The sequence below is a fragment of the Sparus aurata genome, chromosome 3 (assembly GCF_900880675.1).
Source record: "Sparus aurata chromosome 3, fSpaAur1.1, whole genome shotgun sequence".
Taxonomy (NCBI): Eukaryota; Metazoa; Chordata; class Actinopteri; order Spariformes; family Sparidae; genus Sparus; species Sparus aurata.
In genome coordinates, this window is record NC_044189.1 from 12460599 (window position 1) to 12472296 (window position 11698).

Below are 11698 nucleotides of genomic sequence, written 5' to 3' on the forward strand. Positions count from 1 at the left end.
TCATAATAAACTGGCTATCATAAAATATTGTTCATTAATATGCCAATGAATGCATCAAAAATAGTATAGCACTCATTCATTTATAAAAATGTGACATGCGTATTTACAACAGTTCTGTCAATTCAACCATTTTTTTACTTTCCCATTTCATTTTCCTTTTTATTTATGAATTTGTTCATTTTCTAAATGTATTTATCTCTGTATTCCTTTTTGTCAGTCAAAGAGCAGTTTCAACCACAGCATCTGTCTTGTGCCTCCTTGCTTTTCTTCTCTCATCATTTGCTTCACACCAAACATGACTGAAGAAGGCGGAAACATAAGAACATAAGAGTCGCTCCCAATCGCATCGTTATGCAAAATCAGGCAAAAAGGGCCCTGGACAAGTGTGATAAGAGAGGAACTGTGTATGCTGATGAAAAACAAACTGCGTCCTGTCGATGATGACCGAGATTAAAAAAACTGAGACTGTATCATGGAAGTAGCTGATTCTACCAAAACACCACACTCACTTAGAGCAGCGTGGGTGAAAGCTCATTTGCATAATGAAGATATCACTGTCCTGTACTAAAATATTCATGAGTGGTGGGACTCATAAGTAAAGAGGCACAATGGGTCAGTAGGTTTTTAAGCACTAAGCTGTGAGTCATACCACATGGCAAATGCTCTCCTGTGCGGCATGGGCATAAGTGCTGTCAGCTGTATGTCTCACATGAATCAAGAATTAATGCCTGTAACCAGCAAACCAATACACTCTATAGGTTAGTATTTTTATTATAGGCTTTTTCGTGTATCATAAAACAATCATAAATGGACTGATAAATCCCATCGCACTCTGAGGGCTATGTAAGGGACCTCTCCAGCCTATGTTTCTTTGAATTAATGGCCTAAGTTTAAACTCCATATAGAGACATAAACAATTCATGGTGATTATCATGATGATACTTTTTACTTTTTTGGCAAATATTATAAAATCAAATTTGAATATAATGAAATAAATAATTTCTCCATATACATCAGATCCTGGCAGTGTGAAAAGGCCTTGACCACTTGTATCATTAATTGAGGGGATAAAATGTGGCCTACAGAAAATATAATTGAAATCAGTAAAATAAGAAGCAAAATAACCATGACAAATGCTGTTGAAAAATAGAATGACCCCCGTTGTTTTTTTTAAAAATTTTTTATTGTTCATGATTATGTAATTAATCTATGGCTTTCAAACATTATTAAAAGTGTATTTTATGAGTTGAAGGCTGTAACCACGAAATGAAAGCCCTTTGCTTCCATCTAGTTGTTGAAGGTAGTCAGAGCATCCATTTTAACTCCGAGACGCTAGATGGCGCTAGTTAGCGATATTGTTATCATCGGCGTTTTCTCGTGTGACAAATCTCGCGAGAGTTTATCAAGTCTGACGTTTCCGTTGTGATTCAGGCGCACTCCTGTCAAAAATGCGAAGCTCGCCGGCATATCAGTCGGCAACCGAAAGAAACCTAACGCATATGGTATGTGTTTCTCTGTATTTTTTGTACGAGAAGGACGTAGTACACGCTGAAATAAACTGTTTCGTTTTGGGTCGAATGATGATTGCGGGGTGAGTTAGTGAGGGCAGGAGGACTTCTCTGCAACCAACCGTGAGAGTTCAGCTCAGTTCAACCAATCAGTCGCGCTTGTGTGTGATTAAAGGAGGACTACGTATTTTTGGAGAAGAGATTAAAGCGCACATCTATTTACAGTATCGATGAGTTCATAATACAAACTTAGAAATACTTATTTTTCCCTTGAATGAATAAACAAGCTGTTCTCAGAGGAAAATAATGTCCCCAGAACACCGCATGAGGCTAGTAAAGGTGTGTGAATTGTGTTATCCTTTAAGGTCAGTTGGATGCAAAAAAAAAACCAAAAAAGCAAAACAAAGAGGAGTTCATTATTTAGTTTGTTTAGGAATAAAGGATCAGTCAATGAAAGTTGTTTTTCTCATCTGATTAAAATGTCTTCCCCTAACCTGCATTGTGCACATTTAATAGCTTATAGTATAACACGATATACCTTAGTTTAGCTTAGTTTGACTGGTGCAGTGTCAGGTTTAACATTACCTTCTCTCACAGTTGACGTGAACTTAACGTAAAGTTGAGGCTCTATATTTATGCTAATTTCCTATCCTATAAGCAACTTTTTACTCCATTCTATTCATCCTACAGCTGTAGTCACCACTTACCCTGCAGATCAACAAATCAACACAGAGTATGTTGCATTGTTAGTAATTGAACTGGCTCCAAGTCAATCAGTTACAACACATCAAAATGCTGCAGACATATTTCTGCATTAATACTTAATCCAGCAGTATACATAAAATATATAAATAAATGTATATGATACGCTGACACTCGGCAAATCAGCATTTCTAATTTTAATAATTTGAAAAATGCTGAAAATAAAATCTGTAATTGTTTCAAAATCACCTACTGTATCTGCGGAATCATTACTCTAACTAATCAATTGGACATAATAATCATTTGACTAGATTTTGCTGTTGTCCTTAAGCTTAATATGCCATGTTTATTTTTCCTCTTATAGGTCTAGCTGTGATGTTACAGTGCAGCCCCTCCCCTTATTAAAAATGGCAGCAGTGCGTGGACTGAGGGCTCTCCTCAGCCTTCATCGCTCTGTGGCGTTGCAGCCCAGCTTAGGGTTCGTGCCAGTACAGTTGACATCAACCTGCCTTTCCAGGGGGCTGTCGAGTTCTGATACTAAAAGCAGTGAGCCTCTACCACCAGTGAACCCAGAGAATGAATCTCTGCTGGAGAACCTGAATCTCATGGGAGTTGACGTGACGAAGGCACGGCAGCGTCAGCCCGGAGTGCTTCGTAAAGCCTCCACTAATGAGCAAGCTGTTGCTCAGTTTCTGAAAGGCAAAGGTGCCAGCCACAAGGTAATTGCCAGCATCATATCCCGTTATCCCCGCGCTATCACCCGCTCAATCGGACACTTGGAGCAGCGCTGGGAGTTGTGGAGAAACATCTTTGAGACTGATGCAGAAATTGTGACCATTCTGGACCGCTCCCCTGAGTCTTTCTTCCGCTCCAGTGATAATGGGAACTTGGAGAAGAACATAGCCTTTCTGATCTCACTGGGAATGAACACCAAAGAGCTCCATCGGCTGCTGAAAACAGCGCCGCGGACATTCTCCAACAGTGTGGCGCTCAACAGGCAGATGGTGGAGTTGCTGGAGGACACCTGTGCTGAACTCGGTGGAAAGAATCCAGAGAAGTTTGCTAAAGTTGTCATATCCAGAAACCTTTACATTCTTATCCGAAGCGTTAAGAGAGTCAAGACAAACATCAATATCCTGAGAGGTTCTCTTAAACTAAGCGATTCAGAGCTGCTTGCTCTTCTTCAAGGCCCTGGTGCAGAAATTCTGGACCTTTCCAGTGAATATCTGAAGAAGAATTTCAACAGCCTCAAGCAGAAGATGGTTGCACTTCACTGTCGACAAGCTGACATAAAAAAAATGATCCTAAGCTATCCAATGGTTTTGTACATTGGGCTGGACACCCTGAGCGCAAAACTGGACTGTCTCTTGAAAGGAGGAATAACAATGGAGCAGATAGTGGAAAAGCCAAAGGTTTTAGACTACAGCACACAGAACATTGCAGTTCGACTAGAGGAGCTGAAGAAAGTGGGATACGACTTTAAGAAGAATGGCATCAGTGTGCTGGACACGAGCCGGAAGCGGTTTGATGCAAAGCTGGAAAGACTTGCTGCCTCAATAGATCAATGAACGTATCTGTCTGTAGTATGATGTCACATAATGTTGATCCTTGTACTTGAACCTGGCTTCAGGATAATCATGTTTATGTTGTTCGTGTAGTAACCAGCTTATGATTTCTGACATCTGATGTCACTTTTATAACATTTCAATATACAGTATCTGGTTGCGCTACAATTGTCAAATTGCCAATGAAATAAATTAATTTACGCTGTGGTTCTGTTGCAGCATCATTTTTATGTCTGTAGCCAACAGTATATGGTCTCACTCAATGTCCTGACCACAACACTATCATTAAATAAGTAGCTTAAAATTGTACATACTACAGTGCTTTAGTAACATTTTTTACATTTTTACTAGAATTAAATTTTTTACTGTAAATGTGTTCCAAAATGCCTGTTATTGATATCCTATGTATGATTACAAATAAACATTATTAGTTTTCCAGTATTGACCCTTAGTAAATGTATGTATTGAAAAGGTATTTCAATAGGTAAAAAGGACTGGATTGCTTATAATCTGTCAAATATAACCACCAAGAGTGAAATCAAGTCATTTTGATGCGGAAACAACATTTCAGTCACAAGGTAGGAGCTGCAATCACTTTTTGGCAGGTGAAATACAGCCGTTTATGAGTTGTATTGGCCCTTTAAGGCTATTTCAACAGGCAAAAAGGACTTGATTGGCTATAATCTAGGGCACAGAGCAGGTAAAATAATGGACAGTCATAATGATAATGGCAATAGAGATCAATATTTTTTTTTTCCATACCCATCCATAAATCAGGATAATAACAGTATAGTTTCCAAATACAGGATATTAGATATACAAACACATAAGACTATAAACAATACTATTGCCTGTGATCACGTAAATGTCATTCCCTGATTACGATATAAAGATATTTAAATTGTGATTATTAGGTTACAAGAAATGTCACAGACATACCTTTGCTATTACCACGGACAAAGTTATTTGTATGTGTAGTTATGCTTGTTCGATCCAGATAAAAACAGCTGTAATCGTATACAAGTTTCTGGCGGACGATCACTTTTTGGGACCACACCGGAACCTTTGTTCGTTGATCCGTATGCAACACGGACCTCATCAAACTGCTGCACACTCGCTTTCTCACGCTTTAGGATTTGTTGCTGTGCATGTTGGGGTCTGAGACAGAAGTATAAATAAAGTCAACTCATTCTGTTTCGTTCGAACTTTTGGTGAGACTTGTAATTTGTCATAGTTTAGCGTTAAATGCGTTAAATGCTAGCGTTTAGCTGTTAGCTAGTCAGAAAGTTTAACGTTAGATATACTGACTTAATTTCGCTGTTAGCAGAGCATGCTACTGTAAGCTAGTTGTTTACTTTGTAACCCTCAATTATACCAGGTAAGTGAGTCAGTTAATTTGACAACAGTTCAATTAGACAGACAACCTATTCGGAAGTTACATTTGATAGCTAACCTGGTCACAGCTGACGTTAACTAATGAGGCAAAGACAGTTTAATTAACAGTGCCGTATAAAGTATTTCTTACTCTTAGCTCAGGATCAGGAAATAATCTGTCTCTCCTGCTAGCCAGCTTTAAAGTCATTGGCTAATGTATTGGCATGTTACAGAAAAAAGGATTGGAGGGAGCCTGTGAAGGTGTGATGGAGAAGGCAGCAGGGGAAACTGTGGAAAAGAGGACAGATGTTGCTGTAAAGGGTCAGGCTGCGCTCAAATCAGAGTAAGTATTCAAGTTCCTGTATAAGACATGAGGGCACTGAAACTGGAGAAAAAAAATCAGTGCAAATATGGACATGTGTTGTCCAAAGTGCGTGTATGTGCTGTCTTTTCTGAAGATGTCAAAACTCCACCAACACTTGTAGTATATAGAGCAACTTTGTAGTTTAATTTTCATCACAATCTTCAGACTATTTACATTTTACCTTCTCCCTATCACTAGCTCTTGTTTTCAAGTTGCATCATGCATTGATTAATGCCTTTTTTTCAGTAGAGTAGCATGGACTTAAACTTACAAGGTGCTGCCTGCCCTCCCCATAACCATTTCACACTACATGCTGCATTGTCTGACACCTCCAACAGAACTACATGGTCAGCAAAAAGGCTTTGAATGCACTTTACTTCCTGCACAGTATGGATTAAGCTCTTGTTCCAGATTTGCAAGGACTGCCTAATTGCCTATGGCCCCTCTTTTTTTTTTTTTTTTAATTGGTAATCAAGGAAAGCAATTAATGATATTTACAACAGACGTCTGCAGTAAAGAATTAAAATATTAGCATCAAAATATAGAATAAAACTTAACTTTGAGACACCTGTACTCAAGTATTTCCATTTTCTGCCATTTTATACTTCCACACGACTACTTTTATTTGATAACTTTAGACACTAGTAACTTTGCATTTTCAGATAATTCAGTGTTGATTGGTTATTACTTGTGATGTGTAACCAAGCAGATAGTGATGAGGACAGGACATTAAGACAGAAAAAGGATGCTACACCAAAGTGGAGAATTTTTAAATTAATATTTTTTTGGAGGAATGCTAAATATCGGCTACGATATGCTCTGAGTGAGCAATTGTGCCAAATATTTTATGTGAATTAATTCTTACTCTTCCTTGTTGTGACAAATAACGTTTTTCCCCAACTATGATGTTGTAAAACACTTATTAAGAATACTCGATGAATTGAATCATTCAGTTTGTTACACCGCTTAACTAACAGGATGACTGCAATGCTTGTTCTTCTTGTATTTGCAGATTTCTAACAACCAAAGAAAAATTTCATGGCTTTGTAGACTCTGAGTGGCAGAGCCTAAAGGGAGAAAACACCAATAAAAATGACAAAGTTGAGGAGACAAAGGAGGCGTCCGTTGAGGAACCTCAAGCTAAAAAGCTCAAATTGGAGGCTGAGGAGAAAGATAAAGCTGGAAAACAAGACGGTAAACGACTGCGGGGACAGAATAAGTCGAGGCCACACGTCAAGCCTACCACCTATGATGAGAAACGACTTTGTCTGTCAGTCGTCAAGGTATGATAATGTGCTTACTGACCTTTAACAAATGCTACATACAGGGCTTTTTATTTGCTATGTCATAGCTTTTCACTCTTGCAGGAAAACAGGGAATGCACCTTTGGTGATAAATGCCACTTTCACCATGATATCGCTGAGTACTTGGCCACTAAGCCCGCTGACATCGGGGAAAGCTGTTACCTCTATGACACTTTTGGAAAATGTGCTTTCGGTGTCACCTGCCGCTACGCCAAGGCGCACACTACACCTGACCTCAAAACCATGGAGAACGCAGAACTTATCAAGACATACGAGGGCAGGAGCACGGTGAAGAACAGCCTGAGTAAAGACCTCCAGAACAGTCTGAGGAAGCGTTCAGTGCCCTTCAAGAAGTCAGCAGAGTACCTCAAAACACTTTCAAACAACAAGGACAAAAGAGAACAGCAGAGGAATGGTAAGACACTTACTGGAGCTTTGATTTAATCAGCTCACCCAATTTTAGCTGCAGGACATCCTTAATCAGTGGAATTGATATGACAGCCTTTTAACAACGAATTAAGAGCTACTTAGTCAGTTTGCTAAATGTTTAATTTCCAATTGTACTTTGAATTTTTTAGACGTATTTAATAAAAGTATCTTTGGACAAAATGCTTCATTGGAATTCAGTGTTATAATTCAGTATTGTGACTCATCAGGTGACGCTTGTGCAGCTGGAGTCTGTGCAGATCCAACAGGAGTGGAGCAGCAGAATGCGTCGACTGAAGCAAACAAACGGGTACAAATTTCTACTAAGTGCACAACGTCTTATATGTATACATAGGTATGTAATGTGTAGGGAATTTCTTGGTGGTTTGAAACATTTTTTTACGTGTTTGCTTTGTGACCAGCCACAGGCCAGCCCAGAGAAACAGCCTCCAGTGAAGACTGTTGGTCCTCTGACTGATGAAGATGTCATCAAGTTGCGGCCATGTGAAAAGAAACAGGTACGTGTCTGCCAACCAGCTTTTTCTCCAAAATCACATTTTCTTTTCTAGTATTGTGGGTTAATGTCTAGTTGATGATTTTCTTTGTCTCTGTTTCAAGGTCGACTTTCAAGACAAGCTCTACCTTGCTCCTCTAACAACTGTGAGTGATGCAAATCACATTTGTTATCATTTTAGACAGGAGTTTATTTAAAAAAATCGGTACCAGCATACCTAGTCATACCAAATGTTGGCCCAAAAATAAGGTCATGACTTGACTGAATACTTCCCTCTCCTCAGTGTGGAAATCTGCCTTTCCGTCGTGTGTGCAAGCGCTTTGGAGCGGACATCACCTGCGGGGAGATGGCCATGTGCACAAACCTGCTGCAAGGGCAGCAGTCAGAGTGGGCCCTCCTGAAGCGGCACGAAAGTGAAGATGTCTTTGGTGTCCAGGTGACGACATCATAGATTATTGAGACTCTTCAGAACTCCTTGAAGCAGTTGAATGGCTGCTGTTTGATTTGGACAATGCTTATTCTTCTGTGAAGACCCGTTTTTGTTGAAGGCCTCAGTTTTAATTTCCAATTTGTGTCTCCAGGTGGAGGGCTGCTTCCCCGACACCATGACGAGGGTTGCCGAGCTCATCAACAACAACACCGATGTTGACTTTGTGGACATCAACTCTGGATGCCCCATTGACCTCGTCTACCAGAAGGTAAACAGAGACCAAGGAGCCTGCCTTAGATTTATAGGGACTAAAGTAAAGTTTCACTGCAGTTTTCACTCCTTTACAGCCCTCTCCTCCTGCAGTGTACTTGTGTAGCACCTTTAAACACCTGCAATATTTCCTCAAATGAAGTGTCTCCAAACCTTTCTACGCTCTTAAAGCAAAGGGATGAGCAAGCGGGTAAATAAGGGGAGGCCAATAAAGATAAAATAAAATGTTACCATGAAGAGTTTTAAAATCAGACAGACTTTTTGCTTTATATTCCAGTGTGTAAAGGTCAGACACTGGTATTTGTCAGGAAATATTAAACAGCAGTATGACACTCTCTGACAGATGGTGTTTGTTTACATTCCCTCATCAGGGCGGAGGCTGCGGCTTGATGACGCGCACCAGAAAGTTCGAACAGATAATCAAAGGAATGAACTATGTAAGTTGTTTTTACAATGAAGGAAATCTGAATGATGAAAATATAATTGCACTATGACAACAGTGTTTTTCTTGGCTTGGAATACATGTGCAGTGATCGTTCCAGCTGAATGACGACATGACCTTTTATGCCCGTAGGTCCTTGATGTCCCGCTGACAGTCAAGATCCGCACAGGTGTTCAGGAGAAAAGCAACATAGCACACAAACTCATCCCAGAGATGAAGAATTGGGGCGTCTCAATGATCACAGTGAGTCCCATTGTAGAAGAAACATTAATAGATGTGGGAGAAGGTGTTTAGCAGTCTGAAAAGGCTTCTGCCCTTATTTTATGTGTGGCACATGATCTGTTCTGCTTTTTTTCCTGTCATTGTTAAATAAATGAGATCTGTTGTTTTTCTTAAAGCTCCATGGCCGTTCCAGAGAGCAGCGCTACACCAAGTTAGCCGACTGGGACTACATCTCCACCTGCTCCAAACTGGCCAGCCCTGTCCCCCTTTTTGGTAGGTGGACTATTAAAGATTGTAGCAGGATATATTGCAGATTGCTCCAGAAATGCTAAATGTTCTCTAAAATCATGAACACATTGTGGGACAAAAATGTATAGCTTGTTATTGGATGAACTAAGGTGACCTGTGTTTACTGTTCTAGGTAATGGAGACATCCTGTCTTACGAAGATGCAATGAAAGCCAGAGAGACTGGAGTTTCTGGTATTATGATCGCAAGGTTAGTGCCACTGAAGTGATCACACACGCGATTTACACACCATATGTTAATGGAAAGTCATTACATGAGCTACCTTTTACGGTGAAATCTTGCCTTACACAAGTTTAAGTGGAGCAACAGCGGGCACAGAGTGTGTCTATGTGTTTGAGTTCAGTTTAGCCTTTGACTTAACTCAGAACACACCAGAGACTCTTATTCTGTTATACTGTTATTTTCCTCCATCCTCATGTTTTTCCTCACCACTCTTTGTATGTTCACGAAATGAAGTGCAATTGACACATACAGCTAATAGGCAATCAATTTCAGTTACATAGCTGCATTACTGCCATCCCTAATTCCCATGTGTAATTGTAATTTAGTTGCATTTTTTATGGGGTTTATGCGGTGCAAAATCACCAGCATCGTGTGCCTTCTTTCTTCTATAGGATTTTGCCAGGTTTCATGATTTGTAGACATTTCCGATTATTATTTTTTTCAAGAAAACTATGATGAACTACATACAGTATCTAAGACGGAGGTAAATCCACATAGATTTCCAACCACAGGAATTAGTCCAATCTAGTCCAATGAATTAAATTTAAGTTACAGTTGAATCAGTGTTGCATGTTTGACATCTGTTGTCGTTGGCTCTCCTCAGAGGAGCTCTCATTAAGCCCTGGATCTTCACTGAAATAAAAGAGAGCAGACACTGGGACATCTCGTCCAGTGAGCGACTGGACGTTCTCAGGGACTTTTCCAACTTTGGTCTTGAACACTGGGGCTCCGACACTCGGGGTGTGGAGAAGACCCGCACCTTCATGCTGGAGTGGCTGTCCTTCATGTGCAGGTAGGCAATTATATGCACCCTTGTGCTTGAAAAGTACACATACATAACGGTGAATCAGGCCCGAAATGAGGGTTATATTTCATTTTCCGTCCACCTCTGTCTCTAAGGTACATTCCAGTGGGCCTGTTGGAGCGAGTGCCTCAGAAGATCAACGAGCGACCTCCATACTACATGGGCAGAAACTACCTGGAGTCACTGATGGCTAGTCAAAATGTTGGGGACTGGGTCAGGATAAGGTGAGGAGACTGCCTTTTCTTTTCATTCAAAATCAAGCAACACTAAAATGAACAGTTTGATTTATTGAGTTCTTATAACCTCTTACCTTTGTCTCCTCTCCAGTGAAATGCTGCTTGGACCTATACCGAAGAATTTCAACTTTTTGCCCAAACATAAAGCCAATGCCTACAAGTGATTGTCTCTTTGATAAATAAAAAAAAAACATCCAGGCTTTCTTTGTTTGTGTTTTCTCTCTAGAGAATAAGTTGTTAAAGAAAATCTATTGTGTTTTAAGTGACTAAGACTATTAAATAGTCTGATTATTTGACTGGTGGTACAGCATTACAATATGGGTGTTTGTGTACTTGAAATATATGCAATAAATTCTTTTGCCACACTAATAAATGTCTGTCTTTATATATATTTAGCCTTTCTTATGGGAATTGGGTGGGAAAAGAAAACACTTTTACAACGAGAACTTACTTCTTTTGGGTGGTGTCATATTGCATTAAATCTATTTGATTATTTTGTTTAAAGGACATTACATACAGTACATAACGGCGACCGATTTTTAAGAGACATCTACAGATATAGTACAACCCCTTTAGGAAAACCAGGTGTTGAATAAGTGTATTGAAGGCAGCGTCCATGGTTTTATTCTACAATTGCAAAATTAAAATGTATACTCATAACTTAAAACTAAAATATCTCAAAGTTAGACATTCTGAAAGTTATTTTTACTTTTCATTAAAAAACAAAGGATGGAGAATATAATCTAGTTTTATTTAAGAAAAGATGTGTTTCATGTCTCAAAATATGTATGCAATGTTGTAAAAAGCACCCTCAACTCATAATTCAGTTAAAATATTATCTGGGTAAAAGTGAAAGTCAACCATAAGAACATCGGTTGTGTAAAAGTATCTGATATTATAAAAAAATACAAGTATATGCAATACAAGTAACAGGAGTTACCAAGTGAATGTAGTGCAGTATAAAGTACAACATTTGTCTCCAAAATGTAATGGAGTAGAAGTATAC

The 11698-nt window shown here is 39.3% G+C and overlaps 2 protein-coding genes across 3 annotated transcripts; both read left to right on the forward strand.

The window, feature by feature from the left end:
• The first annotated feature begins 1400 nt into the window (after positions 1-1400).
• Positions 1401-3982, forward strand: mterf1 (mitochondrial transcription termination factor 1). Its single transcript, XM_030411275.1, has 2 exons — positions 1401-1502; positions 2575-3982. The coding sequence occupies exon 2, from the start codon at positions 2618-2620 to the stop codon at positions 3776-3778; it is 1161 nt and encodes a 386-aa protein (XP_030267135.1). The 5' UTR covers positions 1401-1502; positions 2575-2617; the 3' UTR covers positions 3779-3982.
• An 849-nt stretch (positions 3983-4831) lies between these two features.
• On the forward strand, positions 4832-11061 carry dus3l (dihydrouridine synthase 3-like (S. cerevisiae)). Of its 2 annotated transcripts, none has more exons than XM_030409983.1 (16): positions 4832-4986; positions 5383-5492; positions 6526-6796; positions 6881-7232; positions 7474-7553; positions 7666-7761; positions 7862-7903; positions 8041-8193; positions 8339-8455; positions 8829-8894; positions 9032-9142; positions 9298-9394; positions 9543-9618; positions 10256-10444; positions 10552-10680; positions 10784-11061. In XM_030409983.1, the coding sequence occupies exons 2-16, from the start codon at positions 5416-5418 to the stop codon at positions 10854-10856; spliced, it is 1929 nt and encodes a 642-aa protein (XP_030265843.1). In that variant the 5' UTR covers positions 4832-4986; positions 5383-5415; the 3' UTR covers positions 10857-11061. The 2 variants fall into 2 exon arrangements, with proteins under 2 accessions (XP_030265843.1, XP_030265852.1); XM_030409992.1 differs by lacking the exon at positions 4832-4986 and adding an exon at positions 5001-5153.
• Positions 11062-11698: the final 637 nt, after the last annotated feature.

Excerpts from the sequence above, each read along its gene's own strand:
- mterf1 (XM_030411275.1), top strand. The coding sequence starts at position 2,618 with ATGGCAGCAGTGCGTGGACTGAGGGCTCTCCTCAGCCTTCATCGCTCT.
- dus3l (XM_030409983.1), top strand. The coding sequence starts at position 5,416 with ATGGAGAAGGCAGCAGGGGAAACTGTGGAAAAGAGGACAGATGTTGCT. Across the intron at positions 7,904-8,040 it reads ACCTTGCTCCTCTAACAACT|TGTGGAAATCTGCCTTTCCG; the intron begins GTGAGTGATGCA and ends CCCTCTCCTCAG. Across the intron at positions 8,194-8,338 it reads AAGATGTCTTTGGTGTCCAG|GTGGAGGGCTGCTTCCCCGA; the intron begins GTGACGACATCA and ends TTGTGTCTCCAG.